We start from the raw sequence: 10,182 nt of genomic DNA, 5'->3' as shown, positions 1-10,182 counted from the left end.
ATTGACTTTTTAATCTATTGAGTATTTAAGAGTTAAAATGTTAGTGTTAACTTGTCAGAAGGTAGACTTAGTAACAGCTCAATATTGTTATTTGCAGATATTTTGTTGTACATCTCTGATCTTGAGGACTCTATTCCAAAAATTCTTATGATCTTCAACGAATTTGGCTCAATCTCCAGCTATAAAATTAACTGGAATAAATCTAATCTTTTATTGAACAACAGGCATGTGACATCAACCATTAGTGTTACAATACCAACCCAAAGCAAAATTACATATTTGGGCATCACCATACACACATCCCTACACCGAGTTTTCCAGGATAACTATTAAACTATATTAAATAGTGTTCAAAGGGATAATTTTGACTTATTTCGATTTTTTATCATTTCCATTTTTTCCTCCTTGGCAGGAATGAACTTCACAGTGTTAAGCTTTTGTCAACAGCATGTAGGCCAACATTACTTTTCTGCTAACAATCCCGTAATGCAATGCGCTGCCTTTTATAGATGTGAGTCCGATATCCCATGAATGAAACAGTTTTATTGTGATTTTGTATCTTTTCGCGCTGCTTTGAAAATGCTGCTTCAAATTATCTTTCAGTCTCTCACGTGATGACAGACGTCAGCTTCATCTTCCTCCTCTTCCTCACAGCAGGCAGGAAATGGAGACCTTGGTGGTGGATTCAGGGACTGTGTCTGGTGTAGGACAAACAACATGTCAGCAGGTTTATCTGATCATCTGTCGTCAGTTTAACTTAAACTCCACATGTTAAATGAGAAAACATTTTAATTTACAGTCAGAGCACTGTGTGTTTAATTACCCACAGTATGAATTATAATAATTATGACTGCCTTTCTTTAAAGTGTAATATATATGTATTGTTTTTCTTTCTATTTGTTGTATAAAATGTTTTATTTTGTTTAATGTAAATATATAGTTATATATACAAATACAGTTTATTTTTCAATATATGTGTCAATACACAGTTTGTTCTCCCCAGGAAAAAATAATATATTAAGTATTGATCAATTCCCCAGTCAGTTATAACTAACAAAGCTTTTTGGTTTTCTCACCTCTGTCCTTCAGCGAGCCGATGTACACCTCGATGAACTCCTTTTCTCTGCTGTCCTTCTTCACCTCCTCTTCTCTCTGCACTCTCCACCTGTCTTTCTTCTTCTTCTCCTCTTCTTTCTTCTTCTTTTCTGCGCTCGCACGGTTGTCTCGCAGTCGGATAAACCTGCCGGGGGACAGTAGACACAATGAAAACTGAGATCAATCTGACTACATGAGCGACACACTTTGGCTGGGTTTTGTCATGTTGAAGATTGAAGAACCGTATATTAGAGAGAGTTTGGCCAACTAGGGAATCAAATGTTCTGAGCTATCCCGTTATGCGATTGGTTCCGAGGTGGTCACGTGTTTTGTGGACTCCATGTTGGATACCAACATTCATCTGATTCCCATTGACATAGTGCAGGGAATAGTGGAAAAATTTAATAAATTATTTTTAAAAATGCCCAACTGTTGCACATTTGGCTTTCACAAGTTCCCCCGTGAACCAAAAAGGCGAAAAGTATGTGAGCTGAAGGTGAAAAAAGCAAAGTGGAGGGCAAATGACTACTCATTATTGTGTGAGTCAAAGTCATGACTTTTATTTTTAATTTAAGCTAGTCTGACTGATTTGGACTTGGACTTGTCTCGCTCTCTGCCACAGGTCTTGCCAAATAGGCCTATGGCTTTTGGGCTCGACTGAGTCCAGGTGTCTTTATTATGTTTATAATAATATTGTAGGGAAAGTGAAACACAGCTTGGACGGGGATGTTGTTCGGCTTTTCACAAGTTTAGACAGCTAGCTAAAGTTATGCCGACGTTTGCTAACGTTAGCACAACAGAGTTAGCCTAGCCTGCTAGGTAAATATTACAACTGCATTTGGAGTTTCCTATATACCTGAGATGGGTGGGTTTTTGTTGCGTTACACACAAAGCTAACTGGCTATAGTTAGCCTGTACGTATGCTAGCGGACATTAGCTAACGTTGCTGAGGCTTCTTTAGAAGCTCATTTATGATATAGAAGGTAAATATACACTGGAATATTTCCATAAGGGCCTTTTACATATTGACAAATGTTGATAATAACATGTATATGCCTGTTTATGGTGAAAATAAGCGATTTATTTCAAGATGGCATATTCGCCCCATAGGGTTACACTATAGAGTAATCTGATGATGGTAGCCAATATAGCGCCCATGATTTGAGTTGGCCAAACTCTTCATATATACAGCTCTGTGTCTGTTGTCGCCCCCTTGCAGGCAAAGAGTGAAACAGTTATAACCCTACCACCACCTGCAGACAACGAGCGCTACAGCTGTATGTGTGTTTTTAGTGTTTACATTTTAAACCTATTAAACTAATGCATAATTACTAAAATAATTTAACATGCAGTACTTGATTTCCGGGTTTCTGCACAATTTAGTCGGGATGCTGGTGAGCTCATCACCGCTGACGACAATCATCTTGAGTGTGGAGATGTTGCTGAGACAGTGAGGGAGGTAAGTCAGGTTGTTCTTATGGACGAACAGGGTGACCAGCTGCTCCAACCTGCGCACGCACACACACACACACACACACACACACACACACACACACACACACACACACACACACACACACACACACACAGAACCTTATATTTATTTTGCTTGTACATATAAAACCAAGTTCTGTAAAGTACAGCCACAAAGTATCTGTTAGCACTTCCTAATGATCTGCTGTCTAATGTTAAACATGACAGATGTTGTGGTCAGCTGGAAGATTCAAACAAGAACGGGGACATTTCCAGTGCACATCCAGGATCAGGCTTGTTGATGCTCAGAGTAATCAGATTACAGGTGGCGATGATGTCATCAGTTACCTGTCCATGTCCTGCGGCAAGTCAGTCAGACTGTTGTTGCTCAGGTCCAGCAGCTGCAGGCGGCTCATCCTCAGAGCACAGATGGGGATCGATGTGAACCTGTTTTCCGCGATGTCCAGGTGAGCCATCTGCTTTAGGCTGCTCAGCTGAGTGACATCATCAACACAATGACATCATCAACGTAGTGACAAAATCACAGCAAAACCAAAACTAACCGCTGCTCTGACAAAGTGAAGCACATTGAGGAACTTTCTTTTAACAATCACTGTCTTTTCGATTGTTTTTAACAAAGTATGGAAAAGTAAAAAAAAAAACGGTTCAGGATGAAACAGGATGTTCATCACATCCCCTCTGCATCACCTCAAAAGGCAGCTGGGACAGGTTGTGGTTTCCTGTGAGTTCGAGTCTCTCCAGGTTCTCACAGTTTCCGAGTTCTGGAGGAACTCTGGACAGACGGTTGTAGCTGGCATTTAATTCCCTCAAACATGTCAGTTTTCCTGAGGACAGAAGAGAAGAGAGAGTTTGTTCTTCAGCAACATTTGTTTGTTTTTCACAACTTATTTATGGAGGCTAAATAAACGCACACTAACTTTAGGTACACGACCTAGCATGCTCTGATTAAAGGAAAAACTTAAGAATAAAATGAAACCTCAATAATTTAAATTTGTTTAAGAAACTGGAACCCAACTCAGGTTTGTGACTGAAAATCAAATCTCTCTCCTCTAAAACTTGATCATGTAAAAATCTTGTTTTTCCCCCCTCACCGATCTCAGGTGGCAGCTCGGCGATGGCGTTTTTGGGGATCTCGAGCACCGTGAGCTGGGTGAACAGAGCCAGGTACTCAGGCAGCCGACTGATCTTTGTCCCACTGACGTGCCACTCTTTAAGGTACGTCATCCACTGCAAGTCCTTGGGGAAGTCCTGCACAAATATTAACTTTTATTAATATTAATTATTACCAGTTATGTTCTTCCACATGAACATTGCAGAATGTGTAACCAGCTTACCATCCACTGATCTCCTTCCAGCTGGAAGATCAGCTTCTGCTCCGGATCTGACCCTTTCTGATCCTGCTGCTCTGCTTCTAACAGAAAAACAACATGATCAGCAAATAAAGTTACACAACAACACATCGTCAGCAAATGACCTGCATACAGCAGTATTTACCTGCGTACACCAGTATATTTACCTGTGCAGGGCTGTATATCAATCAGTGTAGATCTCTCCAGGTAATGATGTAGCTGGTTGAGTTCCTTGGTCTTCAGTGCCTTACAGTAGATACGATACTGCCACTGCTGGTCGATCCTACAGACAGACAGACAGACACACACATACACACACATATACACACACACACACACAGACAGACACACACAGACGTGTTAATCTGGCATCTGCAACTTCATATTAATGTCAGATTAGATTTCAGACCAACTGGATGTTAATTTTCTATACTCATGACCTTTCTGCTCTCTGGAGACGCTGACCTGCCGTCACTGTAGAACCACAGCACTGATGTTGGGATATAAATAGCTGTCTGTGTTCATATTACTAAAATCAGCCCTGACCCTCTTAGAGTTTATGACTAACCAAAGTCAGCTGTGTGTGAGTCGGTCTTTCAGAAATTGTTCACAGCTGAGTGGAGATTTGAAAACATTAAAATAATGTCATGTTAGACTGCCTATACTGGACACAGACAGAAACATTTGAAGTTAAAAAAAATCAAAAGATTTTCACACATTTATTTTTTTCTTTACATTATGGTAACACAGAAAACTAGGTTGTTTTTTTTCATATATTTTTTTTTTATGTTTTTAAAAATGTTTATATTGCTAGAGTTGATAATTTGGCCTAAAACGATATTTATGCAGCTTTCATTAGTTCTTAGTACTGAGAAGAAAAGAAGCATCACCATCTTTGTTATAAAATATACGCTTCTCATGGTAAATTAATACAGCCAAGTTGGTGAATAACTGGCGGTGCGTTCAGGACAGATATAACAAATCATATAACGATATGAATGTTTGAGGTTGAGCAGAGGAGGGGAGTGGTGTCTGCGCTGTACATGATGCTGGGACGAACCCCTTCAACACTGGCTCCCATTCTGTCCTTCTACAGCGTCTCTGAAACCATGACTCTCCTCCACAGAGTCCAGACCACATTCACTCAGCCTCTCTATGTTGGACTTTTGATGTACTGTTCTCCAGGAGACACTGCTGAGTTGTGTAAACTGAAACAAACAGAAGTCATTTAAGAGTTAAGTTTTTTGGGGCACTTGGGTAGCACATCTGGTAGAGCGCGCACCCATATACAGAGGCTCAGTCTTTGACGCAGCGATCAAGGGTTTGATTCCGACCTGCTGCATGTCATTCCCCCTCTATCTCCCCTTTCATGTCTAAGCTGTCCTGTCACAAATAAAGGCCTAAAATGCCAAAAGAAAAATTAAGTTAAACTGAGAGCTGATTGTTGTGGTATTTCATCACTGCACAGACATCAGCTGTAAATCAAAAATAATGGGATTTACTTTGACATTTTGTCATTAGTTGCTGTTTAAATGTTTCTTTAGGTGGCCCTCCTTCCTGTTTCTGTTTAGCCATGGAGGCTATCAATGCTCAGGATTATTTTTGAGGACTTGAACTGAAAATAAAAATTTCAACTTGGAGATTAAAGCTTTAGTGCGTAACTTTTTGATATTAATAGATGTCTGTTACATTCAAGTCATTGCCAAATGAGTTGCTACAGATCTGTTGTGTAGGACTAGATGTTGATATCCCTCAGTGAATCATACTTGAGGCACCGATGAGACTCTGGGATGGTCAATTGAGTGATTGCACCCTTTGGGTTGTCAAGTGGGCGCTCTCCTTCTTGGGTGTTTTGCTGATAGGCCCACGACACCTCCAGAGGGTTCAGCAGTGAATCCCAGCGTCCCAGGTTCACTCCCTAGATGCCATCAACTCACTTGAAGGCCCAGGTGGAGTCCTTTCTTTTCACCCACAGCCACTGGCTCCCCTTTTCAGCAGCCCTGGAGAGGTCTTTGACTGCCTGCCGATGGGCCTTCCCTCGCACTCCCATCTCCCTGAGTAGCCTAGATGTTGAGGTGGCTACGAACCCTCTGCAACCTACTTCCACTGGGCATACCTTCGCATCGGCTGCAAGTTCAGTGTACCTCAGCCTTTTCCGTTCGTCGGCCTACTGCACCTTCCCAGGGCACGGTGAGCTCGATGATGTAGACAAGCTTGAGCGAGGCTGACCACAGAACAAGGTCTGGTCGCAGGTTGGTAGCTTCGATCTCAGCTGGGAAGCAGAGTTTCTTGTCCAAGTCTGCCTGCAGCTTCCTGTCCTGTGCTCTGCCCAGCTGCCCACTGTCTGGTCTTACGGTGGTGAGGCTGGCTTGACCCTCGCCCTCCCGAACAAATGGTGTCGGCCGGCACCGAGATGACGGGGGAGGAAGGGCATTCAAGTGTGAATGCCCTTCCTCCCCCGTCATCTCGTCGACGGACAAGTGTGTCCGTCGACTTTCCAGCACTGCTGCAAGACACTTTAGCACCTGGTTGTGCCGCCAGGTGAGGCTGGTCTTGCATCCCACTAAGATTTGCTTCAGTGTTGCTGGTCTTGGACCATCCATCCATCCATCTTCGTCCGCTTATCCGGTGTCGGGTCGCGGGGGGAGCAGCTCCAGCAGGGGACCCCAAACTTCCCTTTCCCGAGCAACATTAACCAGCTCCGACTGGGGGATCCCGAGGCGTTCCCAGGCCAGGTTGGAGATATAATCCCTCCACCTAGTCCTGGGTCTTCCCCGAGGCCTCCTCCCAGCTGGACGTGCCTGGAACACCTCCCTAGGGAGGCGCCCAGGCTGGTCTTGGACATAGAGAGCAATTAAGACTATTGGCGCCACACAACTCACACAACATGGCTATATGTCGTCCGGCAACTTTCCCACGCAGAAACTCGAGTAAAGATAATTTCCTCTTCTGAAGAGTCCATCATGTTTTTTTAATCCTCCGTGTTCTCCTTGGCTACTACCAACTGTGTGGAGAAAGGGGGGGCTGTGCGTGATCACGGAAGGCTTGTATTATGTGGACGCGCCGACCATGTTGTTGTCATTACTTAGAATTCCTCATGGGGGAAACAGAAACTACGCACTACAGCTTTAATGCACCTCAACTCACTTTGTCGTGAGATTTTTTTTTGCTGATTTGAAACGTTATTATTGTGTTACACATCATGGATCAATGGTGTCAAATTAATTCTCATTTTAAGTCAAATAAAAGAATAAAATAAAAATAAAAACAGAATTCGTGATACTACTGTTCCAGTGTGTTTTCTACTAACTTTAGTTGAAGTTCAGTTTGACCACAGTGTGTTTGACGACGCTGATCAATAAAACTTTACTCAATTTTAAAATTAATGTTTGTTACAGCTGCTCCAGGAGCAACCCTTTATGCCATAAATGTTTAAGTTCACCACAATTTTTACTTCAACACAGAATGGTCAGCTGTTATTCAGTGTATCAGGTCTATAGAATTTTATTTTTTTTTCTGTTATCCTTGTATCACTAATGAATGCATGTACGAGCATTTTAATTTTGTAGTTCCTCAATGTGGAGCCAATTTTAGATATTTGTATACTACTGGATAGATTATAGAACTTCATATGTTTTTTTTATGTAAAAAGTAACTACAAGTGTCAAACAATAGCGAAGTAAAAAGTACAATATTTCACTCTGTGATATAGTGGAGTAAAATTATCAATTAGCATGAAATGGTAATACTCAATTAAAGTGAAAGTACCTTGAATTTGTACTTAAGCACAGTACTTGAGTAAATGTATTCACATCACACTACTGTTTATGCCGTGACAGAGTGTGACAGCTGACATGTGTAACTGTGTAACTGCCTTGATCATCTTACTTGGCCAATGCGCTCATCTCGATCCTCTCCTGCTCCTTCTTCTGTTTATGTCTGTATTTCTTCACTCGGACCTCCCAGATCCCTCTGATCAGAGAGAGGTCACTCACCGGGACGTCCAGCTTCCTCACAGGACCCATCTCTGCTCCTGGAGGCAGGAAGAGGAAGAGAGGAGGAGGAAACCATCATCTCATGATGTTATTCCTCAAGTTGTGCTTTATTGTAACCTCTAAAGCCTGATTTTAGAAATACAGAATTTCAGTGGTTGGATTCTATTTACTATTAATCAAATCCTATACTTAAATACAATTTAGAAGTATTTCTATTATTATCATTTCTTTACAGATCAACAAAAAAGCTGAGAGATAGTGTGACTTTAGTCTTAGATCTTTTTCTGTGCCCACTTTAATAGTGATTTTCATGGAAAATGAAATTATCACAGATAAACTTTTAAAGACAGAATGAAGAGAAAAAAGTTTATTGAGTCTCAGTGCAGCATTCTGACCTTCATGCAGCAGTGAGTTCCATCACTCAGAAGACATTAATATGACAAACAAGGCTGCTGCTGGAGGCTCACATTTCTGATGAGTCCACATGACAGAAAAATTCACTCTGTCACTGAGAGCATCATGAGGGCTTTTATTTTGGAAAAAGGCTGACATTTTGGCCAAGCGTGGTACTGTACTATCCCACTCTGTTTGCCTTGTATATACTTACTCTTTGACAGATAATAAGACACCATGCAGAGAATATTCAACTATACATCCTATTTAAGCCTCAAAATAGCAAAGTCAGTTTTAAATAACTAGATAGATAACTTTCTTCAGCTTAATGCTGACAAACATAATGCTGTTTGTTTCATTCTTTTCGCCAGCTGAAAAAATAAACTTATGTTCAAAAGATTGAGATGATAGTTCACACTTTTATATTATTCAAGGTTCTTTATAATAACTTACTTTAGAAAGTGGTAGAAGAAGTACTCAGCTCCTTTACTGCAGTAAAAGTACTAATACCACACTGAAAATTCTACAAGAAAAAATCATGCTTTGAAAACCTTAATTAAGTAATTAAGTATGTGAGTATTATTAGCAAAACTACTAGGTAGTTGAATTTAATGTTAGAATGTAGAAATGCTAATATGCTAAACGTGGATACTAAGTGAAGGAGGTAGAACTCGACTTCCCATGAATCATCGGTTGTGTTTACAGTCGTGTCTGCTGGCTGGAGGACAAACTATCCTGCAGTTCAACTTTTTTCCTTTAAGAGCTGCTAATCTGTCTTCACCCTGCCTTTACAGATCACATACTGTTTATTGTGAGTTCAGTATGACCATAGATAATATAATATAACAATATTATAATAATATATTGTCACTGTCAGAATGTAATCCAGCTGTGATTACAAAAAACAATGATTCCTGTGTTTCTTACCTGTGAGTTCCTGCTAACGTCCTGCTGTCTGCTCACTTTCACCAGCTTGTTTACTGAGATCTGACGGTGTGTGTGTGTCTGTGTGTGTGTTTGTGTGTGTGTGTGTGTGTGTGTGTGTGTGTGTGTGTGTGTGTGTGTGTGTGTGTGTGTGCGTGTTTGTGTGTGTGTTTTGTGTGTGCGCATGCTATTTTTACCAGCAGAGATGTGACCCCTGCTGTGTGTCACATGATTCTGCTGCCTCACATACAGTACAAGCATTTATCTGGATCACTGACATCATCTTCTTTTTTTGTGTAAAACTCAATTAAAACAGGTAATGCAATGTCATAAAGACACTTCTCATTTCTGTTGGTGTTGTCATATCTTTCATGGAGTTACACAATTTGAATTGAGTTTCATCATTTAATTCTGATTTATCAGACATTAGATTTGTACTTCTATTTTGAAGCAGCAGGGGTGGAAGAAGTACGGTACTCAGATCTTTTACTTCGGTAAAACTAGTAATACCACAGTGCAGAAATACTCTGTTACAAGTCAAAGTACAGAAGTAGTAATTAAAGTACCAAAAATAAAAGTACTTATGCAAAATAATATATATATTATATTATTGTATTATAATAATTGATGCATGAATGTGTTATCACTTTAATGTTGCAGCTGGTGAAGATGAAGCTCATTTTAATGAATCTATATACTACTGGGTACTTAAATTTATAATTATAGGCTACATCATTATTAGTTGATTATATTTAGTTTTTAATAATCTAAATCTGTAAAGTAACAAAAGATATCAGAAAAAAATGTAGTGCAGTAAACAGTATAAAGTGGCATTAAATGGAAATACAACTACCTCAAAATTGTGCTTAAGTACATTACTTGAGTAAATATACTTGCCCCTGTGCCAGTTATTTCAGTTAGTGTGTTGTCAT

General features: G+C 40.4%; 1 protein-coding gene across 2 annotated transcripts; it reads right to left on the bottom strand.

Annotated features, from left to right (window-relative positions):
- Positions 1-392: 392 nt before the first annotated feature.
- lrrc2 (leucine rich repeat containing 2) lies at positions 393-9,360 on the bottom strand. 2 transcript variants are annotated; one of them, XM_028579090.1, is made up of 10 exons: positions 9,254-9,360; positions 7,827-7,971; positions 4,106-4,221; positions 3,924-4,000; positions 3,681-3,837; positions 3,277-3,413; positions 2,917-3,062; positions 2,451-2,603; positions 1,077-1,240; positions 393-698 (listed from the first exon to the last, which is right to left on the bottom strand). In XM_028579090.1, the coding sequence occupies exons 2-10, from the start codon at positions 7,961-7,963 to the stop codon at positions 649-651; spliced, it is 1,137 nt and encodes a 378-aa protein (XP_028434891.1). In that variant the 5' UTR covers positions 7,964-7,971; positions 9,254-9,360; the 3' UTR covers positions 393-648. The 2 variants fall into 2 exon arrangements, with proteins under 2 accessions (XP_028434891.1, XP_028434892.1); XM_028579091.1 differs by having other exon boundaries at positions 3,924-3,997.
- Between the last annotated feature and the right edge of the window lie 822 nt (positions 9,361-10,182).

The sequence above is a fragment of the Perca flavescens genome, chromosome 5 (assembly GCF_004354835.1).
Source record: "Perca flavescens isolate YP-PL-M2 chromosome 5, PFLA_1.0, whole genome shotgun sequence".
Taxonomy (NCBI): domain Eukaryota; kingdom Metazoa; phylum Chordata; class Actinopteri; order Perciformes; family Percidae; genus Perca; species Perca flavescens.
The sequence above is the reverse complement of the archived record's forward strand: the minus strand, read 5'-3'. Positions and strand labels throughout refer to the sequence as shown.